The following is a 17,008-nucleotide window of genomic DNA, read 5'->3' as shown; positions in this document are numbered from 1 at the left end:
TGTTGGGGGTAACACATTACAAGTAATGCAAGTTATGTAATATTTTCTATGTAATGAGTAAAGTAACGCATTAGTTTTAAAAAATAAGTAATAATATTTGAGTTACCTTTTTGAAAATGTAATGTGAGTTACTTTTTTGTTTAATTAATAAGCTTTTAAAAATAAGTTACTGAATTAAAATTAAAGTAGTCACAATGAATTACGCAGTAAGTGAGAGAAAGTGTTCATTGTTTTGAATGCACAGAAGAAAAGGAAAAGGGGATTGTCTCAATGAACAGTGACTTTACTTAAGACAAATAGTAAAGTAGCAAACACATTGCTTTAAGCTTTCAATAATATGTATATACTGTGTGTATAGCTCTGGGGTCAAAATGTTCTCAGATAACATCTTAAAATTGATATGTTTTATTTGTTTTTGTAACAGGTAAGTGTGTTGTTAACCACAATGCTCCTCAATAAAAAAAATTTAAAAAACACAAAAAAAGTTCTGAAAGAGATCAAGCCTCAGCTTACCAAGAAAAGGTAATACAAAAGTAATGTACCACATTACTTACCTTTAAAAGTAACTAAGGAACGGAACTAGTTAATTTATTGGGCGGTAACTCAATATTGTAATCCATTACTTTCAAATTGATCTTTCCCCAGCACTGTACTTAGATCAACACAGGCTCATTCTGAAAATGTAGCGCTATATACATTTTTGGAGATCGTGAATTTTGTAGCTGTTACCAGTTTGTCCAGTAGCTCGACATGTACGTCGTGGACTCAGAGTGGAGATGACTACGACTGTTTGTGTCTGTCAGTCGACAGCGACCTCTGGTGGATTCACGTGAGAACAGCAGGCGCGAATGGCACTCGCAAGAAAAGTTAGAGATCTGAAAAAAGCATACACAGCAACCTCTGGTGGATTTGCGAAAACAAAAACTGCAAAAAAAGTAGCTCCTGGGACATATTTTGCTCTCTCCAGAACTCTATATAGGGGTACATAATCAGAATGAGCCTGGGTTGGCTTGGATTGGTCTTTCACTTTCATGTTACTATCAGTACTTCTTTTAGATCATAGACTTTTTGCAATTCTGACTTTTTCTTCTTTGAATTATATGACAAATGCATTTCTGGGGTAAAATGCAAAAATTTGAGGCGTGAATTCAGTCATTTTAATTTTGAGTTTATTTTGACTTGATTTTATTCAATTCTGACTTTATTTCTCAAAATTCTGAGAAATACTTTTTTATTGTTATCATCTATGAACTAACTGCAAGATATAAACACAAATCTGAAGTGAAAAGCCAAAACTGTGAAAAGTTTATTCTAACTTAATTTATCTTGACAGTATTTCTCACAATTATAAGTTTGTACCTTGCTATTCTTATAATTCTGAGAAAAAGGTCAGAAGGTCAGTAAATTTACAACCTGAAAATGTAAGATATTAACTCACAATTCTTGAGAAATAAGCTCCCATAGTTTTTTTTTTTTTTCTCCAGTACTATCTATAGTCTTTTGAGCATCCAAACAGGATTTGCGCAAGTTCTCTCCATCTGCGGTGTGGGTGGAGGTGAATACAAAGTGTTTGGCACAATGGAGTTCAACATCAGGAGGACCTTAAACCGCCTCAGGTACGTACAAGTACACCCACATTTCTTTAATTAGCACTTGTGGCAGGTTCTGTTGGAGAGTTCAGAAATATATTTTCTAATTTGTGCCTTTGATTGAATTTCAGAGCGCCTGCAACGAGGTCCTGACCCCCGAGTATTGCATAATATTCTCATTCTTGCTTCACTCCTTCCTTGTGGGTGTTGTCGGAGGCAAGATTAGCATTTCATTAATGTACTCCCAGGTGCAGGTAAAGTGTTAGCCTGTATGCATTGTGTGGGAGATTCCCCAAACTGTCTCATTCATGGTAAAGACCCATATGGCCACATTAACCTTTTCAGTGATTAAACAATACACTTGGTACGCTAATCTATTTGTCTACTGCATGCATAACAATGCGTGTAAAATGATATCCTTAGTTAGCATGCAGGGTTGTATAATTTTATTATGCCAATAAAATAATTCTTACATTTTTTAAATAAAATATGACATTAGTGCATAGATTTTGGATGATGATAGTATAAAGAGCAAAATTCAGGTTTGTATAAAGAATTCTTCACATTTTTTTTCGATTTGCAACTGAAAATGCTTCCCTGTAAAACCCAACATTCAACTTTATCAAATGAAATGAGTGTAGCTAACTCAAAATTTACTGAGTTATTCTACTCATTTGAAAAGAGTTTTAAACTCAGGTAATGAGTTAATTAAATACCTTATTACTTCAATCTACTTCAACTTAAATGGAGCAAGATCACAGAACTCACATATATTAGTTTTTTTTTTTTTTTTTTACTCAAACGGTTTTTTGCAATCGATTTCCTCAAAAAGTTTGAGTTGCCTTAACTTTTTAAGGGTTTTACAGTACTCAGATGGTTTGAGTTCTCTTCATTTACCAGGTTTTACTGTGCTCAAATACTGTGCTTCGTTTACTCAAATGTATTAAGTTCACAGCACTCATTGGGATTAGTTTTTGAACTAAATGGTTTGTTGCAATCAATTTACTTCAATGGTTTGAGTTACCTTAACTTTTTGGGTTTTACAGTGTATGTAAACAGACCTGTTGTAGAATTTGAGATTACTAACCAATTATATTTTTGTTGTTGTTGAACCCATGATACATTTAGCTTATTTTAAGACAACTGGGTTTAATAGGTGGGGAAAAACTAAATTACACATGATGCTGCACAGAAGATTCTATAGTACCAATCAACTGCTACAAGTGAAGTGTGGCAAAGGAAAACTTTAGCTATTTAGTTGAGTTCTTTAGTTGCTATTTTCATACATTACTTTTAAATCTAAGTTTAGTATGTTGTGATTCACCTCAAAGCTGATTGGTTTGCCTCATGACTATTGCCTGGTAGAAATAAATAAAGTACACATTTTCGTTACTACTTTGTTTCAGCTCCAGCTCATGTTGATTATTATAAAAACAAAGTAGCTTGTGAACATGGTCGAATTAAAAATAATGAGCTCAGACTGGGAAACTACACAAAAGCTGTATATCTCAATATGCGTTCGTCAGCGATCTTACATCCTCGTGTTCTCATGTAATGTCATCATCAACCACCAAAGTTCAGTTCTAAAACTCAAGACCGCAAGAACGGAGAATGCGTGAAAGTTCCTGGATGTGTTCTTGATATTGATGCACCGATGCAGACTTGAGCACCGAACTGGCTCTAGAAGTCCCAGAAGTCATTGCCACTGGATAATAGAGGTGGGAAGCACAGCATTTTAGATTTATTATTAAAGTTCACAGAATAAACTTTTTTTTTTATGTAAATGAGATTGTGAAAGTAAACATTACAATAAAAATCTTAAAGGCATAAACACATTAAGGGTGTTTTTTTTTGCTGAAATTCGTTTTAAAATCTGTTTTACTTGTTATGTGCAAAGTATATTTGTAAGTTTTTGTGCATGTTATATATATTAAGAGGGAAAATACAATAAATTGTTGTCTGAATGCTGTAATGTTTAAATAATTTTCCATTAAAAATGCATGAAGGTCACGTGACCATCAGAAAGAATGCAGCATCTCATTTCTCACAAGATGCGTTCCCTGTTCTCGCGGTCTCCCGAGGTGACCTGGCAAAGTTGGTCCTCACAAGAACTCAAGTCCATTCGCAGCATTCTTGGAATTAAGAAACAGCCACTGTGTTGACTTTATACTGATTACATTATCAAACAATATTTATTTTCAACACGCACTCGCTGCATTTAAAGGCAGAGACTTCAAGCTTTCTATAGATATATTTCTCATGTCTGTATGTTTTATTTTCCCTGAGTTTCAGTTCATTTTAGTGATGCGTTTCTACGAACAGTTTGCGGTGGAAAAAAAAGATTGTGAGCACTGATTATTTTTATTTTATAAAAACACACACTTTTGTTGTTATTGTAAGAGTTCACAAAAAAGTAGACACCTAACATATTCAAATGGTGTATAACACTTACTTGTGTGACCAACATCAACAGAGTATTCTTAGTGTCTTTGGCACTGATAAGAAAAAGAGATGCTAATCACGCTGCTGTGATCTGGCAACCTCATAGGATTAACCATACTTTTATGGATCAAATGTATTGCTTTTGGTCAATGCAGGCTGGAATTCTAGGATATTGTTTAAATAAGAACATTTTTGACATTTATTATAACAACAAAAATAGCTATTACAATTTATCAGTTTTTTTTTGCATTTTAGAAAGTTTCTCACATCTAGCAAGGCTGCATTTATTTGATAAAAAAAATAGCAACACTGCAAAACAATAATTTTGCTTAATATCTCCATTATTTAATACGTCTGTGTTACTGTATCATTAACAAATAATTCTAATTTGCTAATTCTAATTTATTAGCATATTATTGTTGACAGAAATATATTTATTTAAAATAAAAAGTTTAAAATAACATATATTTGCTCTGGTTTCCCCCACAGTCCAAAGACATGCACTATAGGTGAATTGAATAAAATAAATTGGCTATAGTGTATTTGTGAATGAGTGTGTATAGATGTTTCCCAGTACTGGGTTGCAGTTGGAAGGGCATCCGCTGTGTAAAACATGCTGGATAAGTTGGCGGTTTATTCCTTTGTGGCGACCCCAGATGAATAAAGGGACAAAGCCGAAGGAAAATTAATGAACGAATAACGTATGTTTATTTAACATAATTCTCGTGGTTCACAACAAGTAATTTAGCACCTTTTTACGGAATGATTTTGAAAGTCATTAAATCAAGATCCTTGTAGAAAATATTACTCTACATAGACCCCACAGCCGGCATGTATTTTAACCCAGATTTTGAAGAAAGGGTTTCTCTGTTTTAATCTTCATAGACATCCCCCGTTGACCCACATGCATGAAAAGTTGGTGTAACATGTTGAGAACTCATTGAAGCTGAGTGGGGTTCATTTGCAGAAACCCTAGGTGACGCTGTTCGTAGAAACATTTCCAGCACTTGATCTTTCCAGGTTCTATGCAGTTAATGCAGGGTAAGGCATCTCACCACGTATATGTATGCCTATAATGATCTTTCAAAACCTTTTCAGTGTGGGGAAAAAAATCCAGCAGGAATAAATCGGCTTAGTGGACAGAATTAGAGGGGAAGGGTTTGGAGCCAGGGTAGGATTAAGGAAAATTGTGTGAAATAAAAAGCGAGTGATCACGAGTGACTCTGTTCGTGTCTGTTTCTGGAGGGAGGGAGGAGAGAGAGAGAGAGAGAAAGAGAGAGAGAGAAAGACAGAGTGTGTGTGTGAGAAAGATTTTCATCCAAATCCATATCTATTTTTTAATCCTCGTCTGTGCGTAAACGCTGGTTACAGCCTTCGCGAGGAGACTATTTCGCAATGCAACGCTTTTAATAATCTTTACGCAATCTTCACGCAATCATCTTTGCATCCGTTGAAGTGCGCATTTGTTTTAAACTTCAATCTTCCCTCCGACACACTTGGACAGCATCATGACCAGTTTGTGGGATCGCATCCCGTTGGAATGGTGGGAATTACGCGGCGAGCTGCCGGAGAGCATGTAAACGCAAATGGAGTTTGGGATTTATTGCAAAATATGGGAAAGATGACCGTCTTGTCTTTGTGTTTTCTCTTGTGCGCTGATCTACTGCAAGTAGCTGTTGGTAAGTAATTCTTATGTTGTGTGTTTTATCACTCGAATGAGCTGTTTATCAGAAAACGCGCGTTTCGGATTCCACGCACACGCGCGCATCCCCATAAGAAAGCGCTGCGTGCATATATTGAGTCGTCTTTCATATTTACTTAGATCAAGTTTGCTCGTTTTATGCGAGACGCCGCTTAGCGTGGATTTCCCAAGAATACCAACGGCTCAGCCGCGGCACTTTGGGGTATAGTGCTGGCTGGGTAAAAGAGCAGACACCGGGTGAATGTCATTTTTCATACGGTACATTGTGAAACAGCAGGACGCTTGAACATTCTGACGCCCAGGAATAAATGAGGCTGAACGGATTAATGCCAAGAGCTATTGACTTTAACCCTGACCGTATTTATTGTTGCATAGTCAAATCTCATGCATACAGATGCATCATTTAATTACTTCTCTTGGAATTTGTACAGTCACACATTTGGGCTTGATTTTTTGGGATCAACTGAGACATACCTTGACCATGGGATTCTCTCTCTCTCTCTCTCTCTCTCTCTCTCTCTCTCTCTCTCTCTCTACGTACATTCATACACATTCAATAGCAACAGTGTTGCATTATGGGGTGATGTGCATAATTTAGATTCATTGACCAGTATTTATCTTTTTAATTACTTCCTTTTCTTGTGAAATTTGTGTTTCTAATAACCACAGAAGTTAGTCAGTCAAAGTGGTCTAAATACATCGATGCCCACTTTCTAAAATCATGGGGTGATGTGGTAACCATCACAAGAGTAAATGGCTTATTCTTTTACCAAACTGATTCAGCTAAGCAATGCCTTGTCATAATCCAACTTGCATATAAAACATTCTTATTTGCGGAGAAGTCATAATTTGTGAACTTTAAATTTTCTGACTTGTACCACCACGTGACAGTTGTGCAGGCTTGCAGATTACAACCATATAGGTTATTTGTTACTTTTCTAAAATAAGACAAATGGGAACGTTTGCTAAAAGAGTGCACCTATATTTTCATGGATTTAAAATGCCAGAATTTCTGAGCATTGTGTAGAGTTATGACTTCACACACAGAAAAAAGATGCATAGTTAAAACATAAGTTTTTAATAGACTGTATATTATGTTTAAAAACCTGTGCCAAATGTGTAAATGTCACGTTTGTGAACTGGAATTGGGAAAAATAGATGAAGGGATCATCTAAATAATCAAAACATTTAATGATCCTTCATTTTGATCGATGACTAGTCATACGAGTCTAGTCAGACGTGACTAGCCATATGAGATACTTATAAAATGGTAAGTACCACATGAAGACTTGCTTCAGATTGTCAGTATAATTATTATTTTTTAAAAATGTTATGTATTCGCCAGCTACAGCTTAGCTTTTAAACATAACCATTTCTGTTTACACGTGATTCTGTCAACACTGTATACAGCAAATCCGACAGTAAACTGATGCCTCCTTTTATTAGTAACAAACTGCAAGTGATTGGGCTACTTTTGATATGATGGATTTGTATTGGTCATTCTATTACGTGCATTGTCGACCAATTCCAAATGTTGTGGCTGGGCTGGGCTAAACCGGGTTAAAACAGCTGAAATCTTTATGAGTCAGTAACCAAAAATCAATACAAAGACAATAAACATCTTGCAATTTATTTGTGTATCAAAAAAAAAATAATAAAGTTGACATTTGGATAACTACAGCACGTATATTACTACATTAGGGCACAATATACAGTTCTAATGTTCGAAAAAATTTACAGAAACATTTTATACATAGTTCTAAATATAAATATAAAGAATGCTCATACCACATCTAAAAGAGACTAAAGAATTATATAATTGAAATTCAGAAAAAAAAAATTCACAATTGAAAAAAAATCGATTGATAAACTCTAAAAACCTTCACAGCCAATCAGAATCCATTCTGCTTTAACAAGCTTGAGCATTCAAAGCAACAAACACTAAAACAAACCAATAACCATAACATCATTTTCTGTTAGTGTGAACGCTGATGCTAATTATTATTTCTCATTCTTTGCATAACTCAAAGGAAAGCCACCAATTTATTAATATGCAACCCGATATAATAGTAGCAATAAGCACAGCACAGTGCTATCAGTTTCAGTACTTTTACTCTGGACCTGTGAATATATTCTTAAGCAGTCAGAAATGCACTGTGAATTCACACAAAACAGCTATTCTCTTGCTGGACTCTCACCATGCCGTTCAACCGCAGAGCTTTTCAACCTTTGATTTACAAGATCCCACAAAGTAAAGCCTGTACTTTCTAACACCCTGATACCTGGAGGAATTTATTTATTTTTTATTTTTTTACTGAGAAAGGACTTAATTTTGTGAGTTTCTGACATTTGTAGCTGACTATGTTATTTTCTCTTGCAAACAACGTGGGGAAAAAATCAACTAACTTTTTTAAATGTTAAATTGCCATATTTAGATGTCATCTTGCACCATTTTGACATCTTTGTTAATGTTCTACAGTAGTACATTCATTATTGATCTGTCTGTCAGTCAGTCTGTCTTTCTATCTATCTATCTATCTATCTATCTATCTATCTATCTATCTATCTATCTATCTATCTATCTATCTATCTATCTATCTATCTATCTATCTATCTATCTATCTATCTATCTATCTATCTATCTATCTATCTATCTATCTATCTATCTCTCTCTCTGTCTGTCTGTCTGTCTGTCTGTCTGTCTGTCTGTCTGTCTGTCTGTCTGTCTGTCTGTCTGTCTGTCTGTCTGTCTGTCTGTCTGTCTGTCTATCTATCTATCTATCCATCCACAGTACTCTACTGTACGCGGGGTGTCCCAGAGACTGTAAAGGTTGAAATCCCCAGTTGGAGTTGATGATTGATGTGTTCAGGTTTTAATCTCTCTGCGACATCTGGCACGTTTATGGTGCTCATCTTCACTCCCGCCCAGCTGTTTTCATTGTATCTGAATATTACAAGTCCTCATGGAAGAACCCCACGCAGACATTTAAATCAAGACAGAGTCAGTGATAAAACTCTGGTGGTGTCCTGCAAATAATGCTTTCCAGAGTGAGGCGATCATTCATAATCCCTGACTGCATTGGTGGTTGACGTGTCCCATATTTTAATGCGGGGCACCTGAGCGTTATATAGGCTGGCGTGAGAAAGAGAGATTCGTTTATTGTTGCATAAACCATCAGGTCTGGAAGTTCAGCTGAGGTTGTGGTCACGGATTGCGGATTGCAGATGCTGTATAGCTACTGTTAATGGACAGGAGAGGGTTATTATGGTTCGAGTGTTATTGTGATTTTGCTGTTTTCAATCTGCTGTCTGGGTGGTTTATAGTTTTGCACGTATTCAGTTTTGTGTTTAGAATTTGTGAGGACAGTAATGATGTTAAGATAGACATGATTGACAGTTTGGTTTGCAGGCTTCATTTGTGCTGTCATCGAGTTTGCAGAGATAAATGATCGTGGTTCAGGTTTGTTGATGTTAATTGAAACTAATAAATAATGGCATAGAAATGTGTCACTTAACTGATATATATATATATATATATATATATATATATATATATATATATATATATATATATATATATATATATATATATATACATTTTAAAAAGTTATCTTTTACATTCTCTTGATTTATTCATATACTAAAACATTGATAATAACACTGTAATAATGTAATCACAAAAATTTGACAATTTTTATGTTACTTATTTCAATAAGTTATTCAGGTATTCAGTTATTCTGTAAAAAAATTGTATGATGAATTAGTCATGACAGCATGTTTTTAGTTCTTTGTAACCTAATAAACTAAGCTAATTATGTTCTAACTTATTGTTCTAACTTAAAGTTAGGCAAGCTGTTTTAAGTCAGTTTAACATAAGTTCAATTAACTCATGAGGGGCGGTTCATTCCGCTGTGGCGACCCCTGATTAATAAAGGGACTATGCAGAAAAGAAAATGAATGAAAAAAAAGAATGAACTCATAAGTTTTGATTCAGCTTAAAAAATTAAGGCAACCAGGATTTTTTAGTGTAGTTATACAAAGTTTAAAACTTATTAATTTTATTCAGTTTGATTAATTAATGTTGAGAAGACTAGAAAAGTTCATTAGATTCAACTAAAAAACAGTGTAATTAACAAGACATAAAACATCATACAACTAAATTACTAATACAAAATATTTTATTTTATTTTGGCTAGTTTCCAAAGCATTTTTTATACGATAAAGCGTACAACAAAATGTTAATATCATATAAAACGGAACTAGTAGTGATCATAAAATCACATTGATAACTAAACATTTTTTTCTAAATATTAATGAAACCATAACACAGTTCAAACACCAAAGAAAATTACAAAAAAAATTAACAAAAGTGAACGTTGGAATGTTGCAGTTTTTCTCAGTCACTGATGCATTTCTCACAACACTATTCAAAACATTTAGTCGTTTGTGCACATCCTAGTAGCAGTTTCTCATTCCCTTTAACAAATTGCAAATGTTTTGGACATGCATCAATTGCTTTCATCCAACTCTCTGCTGTTTTATAACATTATCATTTGCTTATGTCATGTCAATCAAAACTAACTAAACTTTTGAATGCTTGTGAATTCCATATAAAACTAATAGTCCTCATTTTATTACTTGAGTAATTACAAAGAATAATGTTGAACTAGTTGTCAAAATCTATCAAGCACATTTTATAAAATGTGTTTAAATCTTTTTTTTTTTTCCTGAAAATGTCTCCTTAATTGAACAACTTCATGAATGATTTACAGTATGTTGTAGGTTCAGTTCCAATATGTAGAGCAATATTGTTTACAGTTGTGCACAGCTCTACCCTAAGGAAGTTTGTTTGTTTTCGAAACTAAGTACTTGTAAGATCTTTGCAAAATCTTTGATAAATGTCATGTCCACAGCCACAATCTTTTTTCACATATAATCTTAGTAAACAACCTCACTTTCTTTCTTTCACTTTCCACCATCTGTCTTTTAATAGTTAAAGACTATAATGTTATACATTCAACGAATGAACACCTCTTTCATAAAGGAGTAGTTCTGCCCTCATGAGAATACAACTACCTCAAAAATCTGATTTTCCAGAAAAATATCTGGTGTAGAGGTGCCGACCTTTAACTCTAGACTGACCCTCAGCATCGCCCTTTACACCCTCAGAGCTCCACAACTGAGCTATTCAACCCCCTTGCGGATTACTCCATTTCCCCTTTCTTAACAGAGTTCTTCCCTAACAGATCCATCATGATCAAGTGCACTAGCTGGAGCCCCAGACAGGTGTTGGCAATCACTGCTTTATTCTCCAATAATCACTCCCTGATTTTCGTACTCCTTTGGGACGCATAAATGTAAGGGTGAGAGTTTTTGAGGGGTTGATTATTGATTCCTGCAACCAGTATTGACAGATACACAAACCACGTGGTCATTTGAACATTAATTTCTATCATATTCAGCTTAAAACACTGCACAGATCATTAATAATAGCTTGTCACATTTGGGTGTAAGCAAAAGCAAGCACTTTTTGTGTTTGTGCCTTTAAATGCAAATGAGCTGCTGCTTTCCTCAAGAGGCCAGAGCCTTTATTCCCACAGAAACAATAAAACGCTTATTTGCCAAGTAGGATGTGATCCTAACTGTAAATTATTCCCAAAATCAGAGGGAAATTAACAAAATGAATCACATAACAATCATGAAGAACCAAACCCCAACTCGACTTCACATAAACTGTAAACATATCGCTTAATTCTGATTAGCTGTTTGTAATGTTGTTTCAGGATCAACATACTAACCCAACACCAACCTATGTGCTTGATGTGTAGTAAAGTTGATCCAACCATTAGACCAGGGGTTCCCAAATCTTTCAGTCCACAACCCTCAAAACAACAATGCCAGTGACTTGTGACCCCCAATATCCTCTAAGGATGGTTATAAATATACAAACGTTAAACACAATGGTGCACAAACGAACAGGCCTGAGTCTATTCTCCTGTTTAATTTTTGAGAACGCCACTCAGAGATCATCCTCTATGTTCATTTGTGGCCTTTACTTATTTTTAAGGTAGATGAGTGTCAGAAAGTTTAACCTGCTGCCATAAAATCTACCAATCTGTTGACTCTATTGCTGTGGCTTTAATCTATCATTATCACCCTAGTGGTCGCAATCCAACCCCCCACCCTTAATCCTTCTGCCACCCCACAAGGTCCTGACCCCCCACTTTGGCAACCACTGTCATTAACAGTCATGTTACTGCTCTGTCCTGATGTTGTGTCTATTGCAATTAAACATTATAAGTACATTTCTTTTATCTTTATACATAAAACAAAGAAAAGTCACCTGATTATACTGTGCATAACTAATATCTGTTAATGAATTGCATGAATATTTGAAGTTATGTATATGTGTGTATGAATTCACACAACTCCAGCTGCGAGTAAACAGAAATTGCGAATATTAGGTGGAAATGTACAGATTATGAATCTGAATCAACCATTTTTCCACAGGGAATAAAAATTTTGGACTTATACATGGACTATACATTAAGAATTATTTATTTTTAATGGGCCAGCTAGTTCTGTAAATAGTTTTTGTATTAATGAAAGATCATGTAAAGAGATGTGTTGCTTCAGTTTTCTTTTTATTAATTTGTAATCAGCAGAATGTACAGTATAATTAACTAACAGTTGCTGTGAATTGACTTTCTTTGAAATTAGAAATAAATAAATAAATATAAAAAAAGTTTCGAGATGGATTATTGGCGATCGGTGTTGGCTCGATAAGGTAGCTTTTCCTGGACATAGGAAAATTAAGACCTTTTTAAAATGATTTTAGACCCACCTCCCAATATTTCAGTGAATTTAAGACTTTTTAAGGCCTAAAATTTTGTTTTTGAAATTTAAGACTTTTTAAGACCGCTCAGATACCCTGTTCCAAATGCTTGCATGGAAAGGCTTACCAAAATAAAGGCTGGGTTGTTCTTATCATATATTCTTAATCCAGGGACCTGATTATATAGCACTTAAAGGATTACAGTAGTTTACCCCCTAAATTTAAATACTGTCATTTATTGCTCACCATCATGTCATTCCAATCCTCTTCATCTTTGGAAAAAATAAGATATTTTAGATGAAATCCAAGAGCTCTCTCATCCTCCATATATGCAGCCAGAACCAGCCAAAGGCATAAGCATACTAAGCGGCTGCTTAAGGCCTTATGGCCACCAGGAGGCCCCCAATAGTGTATGAAATTACAGACTTTGGTTTTTCTTTTACTTTGTTGGGTTTTGAATTAGGGGTGGAACAAATATTGATATGCTGGTTTATTGTGATATTTTTGGCTGTGATGCATTATCAATACTCTGGTGCCAAGTATTGATATTTATCTGAATGTACAAAAAAATCTGAATTAATTAATCTGTAAACTGCAGCAATAGTCCTGGGATATTCAAAGTCTAAAAAAAGAAGCAAAAAACCTTTCAGTGGTTGAATTGTAAATGTACAAAGCTTCAAGAACATTTTTGTGTGCCAAAAAAAACTAAAAGCTGTAAAAACAACTTTGTTTGCCTTTGTTTGTCTTCCATTCCTTATTGAAGAAGACATTGGCAAACAAAGTTGTTTTTACAGTTTTTGTGTGTGTGTGTGTGTGTTGTTGTTGTTTTTTGGCACACAAGTGTTCACGGAGCTTCATATAATTACAGTTGAACCACTGAAGTCACATTCAATGTTTTGACAATGTTTTTGGTTCCTTCTCTAGACTTTGAATGTCTCTTTATCAATGCTGCCTTTGGAAAATAAGAGAGTCCTTATTTCATCTAATATATCTTAATTTGTGTTCCAAAGATGAACAGTGGTCTCAGGGGAAAGACATGAGGGTGATTAATTACAGTTAGTTTTCATTTTTGGGTGACCTAATCCTTTAAACATGGAAAAACACTACTGTACTCTATTAGAGCACCACTAAATGTGACCTTCAGGAGCTTCTTTTCCCCCCCAGTTTGAACATCAATCTCTCAGATGAACCAATTAGAGGATAACATATGAGAACATGATGGGAACTGTCCGAAAGCGCACTTAAACGTCTGTTCAGTCAAGTTGCAGTCTGATCTTAAAAGAGGATGTCATCTGAGCATGCAGTTACAGTACAAAAATATCATACATGAATTTAATTTTGATCTGATAATGTCTTTTGATGATGAAACATCAAAGCGAGTACATTCAAATGCTGATCTCTCGGAGTGTAGTCGGTCTTCTCTTTCAACAGTTTCATCAGCCACATTTTAAAGGTTCAATGAGTGGCAGACAGATCTGTTGATTTGCGACCCCAAAGAAATGTCGCAGCTCTGTCTTTGCTTCATTTATATACGTTTAGAATTTTCTTTTGTTCAAAGCAACTTGCACTTAGTGAAGTTTATTCATAAACAAATTTCGAGAGGATCACGTGCTTATGATTGTTCACAGCTGTTCTAACTTTAGCTAATGTCTGATTATCCTATCAGACGATCCTTAACTCACTATAAATAACCAGACTTTTCTCATCTCAATATCTTCGTCTTGAAGAAACCCCTCCACCCACCCTACTTTCCCTCCTTTCAAATGGGCGTCACGGTGGCCAGCGATTAGCGCTGTTGCCTCACAGCAAGAATGCCCCTGGTTTAATTCCTTTCCAAACCAGACAGCATTTCTGTACGGAGTTTGCTCGTTCTCCCCGTGGTCGCGTGGGTTTTTCTCTGGGTCCTCCGGTTTCCTCCCACAGTTCAAAAACAAGCTCTCTAAACAATTAATCCAAATACATTAGCTAAACTCTGAGTACACCTTTCAGTATACATATCACAAGCAAGAAGGGGTGTCATCAAGATCTACCTGAGCTCAAACTCCCCTCTCGCCTTGCAACGGGAGGGAGCCCAGTGCTGGAGGATCTTATAAGCTCAGGGCTCTCTCCCGGGATAGCACGCCAAACTAGCTTTACTATCAATCATCAGCTAAGTGTGAACTCTTGAAAAGTATACGTCTTGTAACTGTGTGTATTTTCAAGGAAATGAATGCATGACCTTGCAGTGCTAGTGTTATACTGTTTGTGCAACAGGAACATGTAATGCAGTGCAGTACAACTTACCTATATTTTTAGGTTGCAAGGCAAAATTCATATAAACCCAAATTATACGAGGAAAAAAGTTGTTTCATTATTTTATTAAGTGCATTATTTGCACTTACAACTCATCATAAATAAAATCAATCCCATTGATTCATTTATTGATTGATTGATTCATCAATTGAATGATTCATTCATTCATTCATTCATCCCTATTGTTAACATTTTAATTGTTTCCATCCATCCCTAATATTAACACATTGGCTACTTCCATGTATCCATCCATCCATCCATCCATATTATTAACATATCGGCTGTTTCCATCCATCTCTATTATTAATATATTGGTTGTCTCCATCCATCCATCCATCCATCCATCCCTACTATTAACAAATTGGCTGTTTCCAACCAATTATCCATCCACCTATCCATACACCCATCCATCCTTATTTTTAACATATTATTTGTTTCCATCCAACCCTAATATTAACACATCAGCTGTTTCAATCCATCCATTTATGCATCCATTTATCTATCCATATTATTAACATATTGGCTGTTTTCATCTATCTCTTTTAATAATATATTGGCTGTTTCCTTCCATCCATTCATCCATTCATTCATCCATCCATCTTTCCCTATTATTAACATATTGGTTGTTTCCATCCATCCCTAATTAACACATCAGATCTTTCAATCCGTCTATCTCTGCATCCATCCATGCATCCATCTATCCATCCATCAATCTATCCATCCACCTATCCAATCCATATTATTAACATATTGGCTTTTTCCCATCCATCTCTATTATTAATAGATTGACTGTTTCCATACATCCATCCATAATTCCATCCATCTATCCATCGCTATTATGAACAAATTGTTTCCAACCATCCATGCATCCATCCATGCATTTTCCATCCATATTATTAATATATTGGCTGTTTTCTTTCTTTCCATCCATCCATCCATCCATCCATCCATCCATCCATCCATCCATCCATCCATCCATCCTTTATAATGTTATATTAATTCAATATACATTTTATTTTTTGATATTTTTGTTTTTCATTTTAATCATTTTAGTTTGTGCTTGAAGTTTTAGTTTTCTTTGTAAAAAAAAGAAAAAGAAAAAAAAAACATAGAACCTATACTCCCTAAAAAACTTTTGTAGGGTAATGTATTAGTGTTTTGAAGGGGTTTTTGCAGGTGTTTATCTGTATTTTTTATTTATATATTTTTTCGCACTGCATTAATTACCAATACATCATTTGTTTGTTAGTTCGCTAGTTAGTTAGTTAGTTAGTTAGTCCATCCGTTTGTTCATATGTTTATCACACTGTCTGCCTAATGAATTTTTGAATGGTATTGACAGCATAACACCAATGAAAATCAAGCAACATTTAAAACCAAAAAATGGCAATTTTCCTGTTCAGCATCAACCTGTTATGTTAACAATTTAGCATATCAGTTTTAAGACTATGCAGTTCACAGAGAAATAAACACATGTTCTGTTATTTCTGCTTTTGGGCTGCTGCAAAGTGCAGGCATTGAGAAGGTGGCAGAGCTCAGGGTTTTCCAAGCCAATACTGCCATTTCTTAACAGCAAATGAAAACAAACATAATCCATCTGAATATTGACGGTTGTAGCGTGCCGGCTGTGTTCCCCTTTGCCTCTTGTCACACAAAGAGCGTAATGCTTTCTGCAAACTCTATACTCCAACTTAGTGTTGTAAGCAGGCCTCTGTATTGTGTATAAAGCTTTAAGGGCTTCAGTCAGCAGGGGGAGAATAGAAGAACACATATTGAATAAAATCCAATGTGGCTACGGCTGTAAAAAAAAAGAGAAGAGACTTGTTTATAGACAGACGTATTGTGCATTAATACTGTACTTACAGTATTGCAGTCATATAAATGTGTGTTTAGGGAAGTAAATGGCCTTTTTGGTTGTGGATATTTGGCACAACCAATAGAAATAATTATAAATTCATTAAACTGTCATTTTGTGATGAGAGGACAGAGTTAAAGTGATTAATTTCAGCTGTATTTTCATAAGCACCAATCATTAGAAATGAAAAACTAGGTGCAGATAAATAGCGTTGCAGTGTTTATTTGTGTTTGGATGCTCATATCTGTGCACCTGCGAAATGATTCTGATTAATGAGTCGACTGAGGTGATCT

At 35.1% G+C, this 17,008-nt stretch overlaps 2 protein-coding genes across 17 annotated transcripts in view; both read left to right on the top strand.

Annotated features, from left to right (window-relative positions):
* LOC147834839 (uncharacterized) overlaps positions 1-2,094 on the top strand; it is a 245,798-nt gene extending 243,704 nt beyond the window's left edge. For all 15 annotated transcript variants that reach the window (XR_015502697.1, XR_015502689.1, XR_015502687.1 and 12 more), the window contains 2 exons: positions 1,485-1,616; positions 1,721-2,094. The gene's annotated coding sequence lies outside the window, so the exon portion shown is untranslated. The remainder of the gene's footprint in view (positions 1-1,484; positions 1,617-1,720) is intronic.
* Positions 2,095-5,385: 3,291 nt separating this feature from the next.
* igsf21a (immunoglobin superfamily, member 21a) overlaps positions 5,386-17,008 on the top strand; it is a 439,822-nt gene continuing 428,199 nt past the window's right edge. For both annotated transcript variants that reach the window (NM_001278321.2, NM_001034184.2), the window contains 1 exon segment: positions 5,386-5,710. In NM_001278321.2, the coding sequence (NP_001265250.1) occupies positions 5,644-5,710 (67 nt within the window). In that variant the 5' untranslated portion in view covers positions 5,386-5,643.

This window comes from Danio rerio, chromosome 11 (genome assembly GCF_052040795.2).
Source record: "Danio rerio strain M-AB ecotype USA chromosome 11, GRCz13ab, whole genome shotgun sequence".
NCBI lineage: Eukaryota > Metazoa > Chordata > Actinopteri > Cypriniformes > Danionidae > Danio > Danio rerio.
Note: the sequence above shows the minus strand (reverse complement) of the source record. Positions and strands in the feature narration are given on the sequence as shown.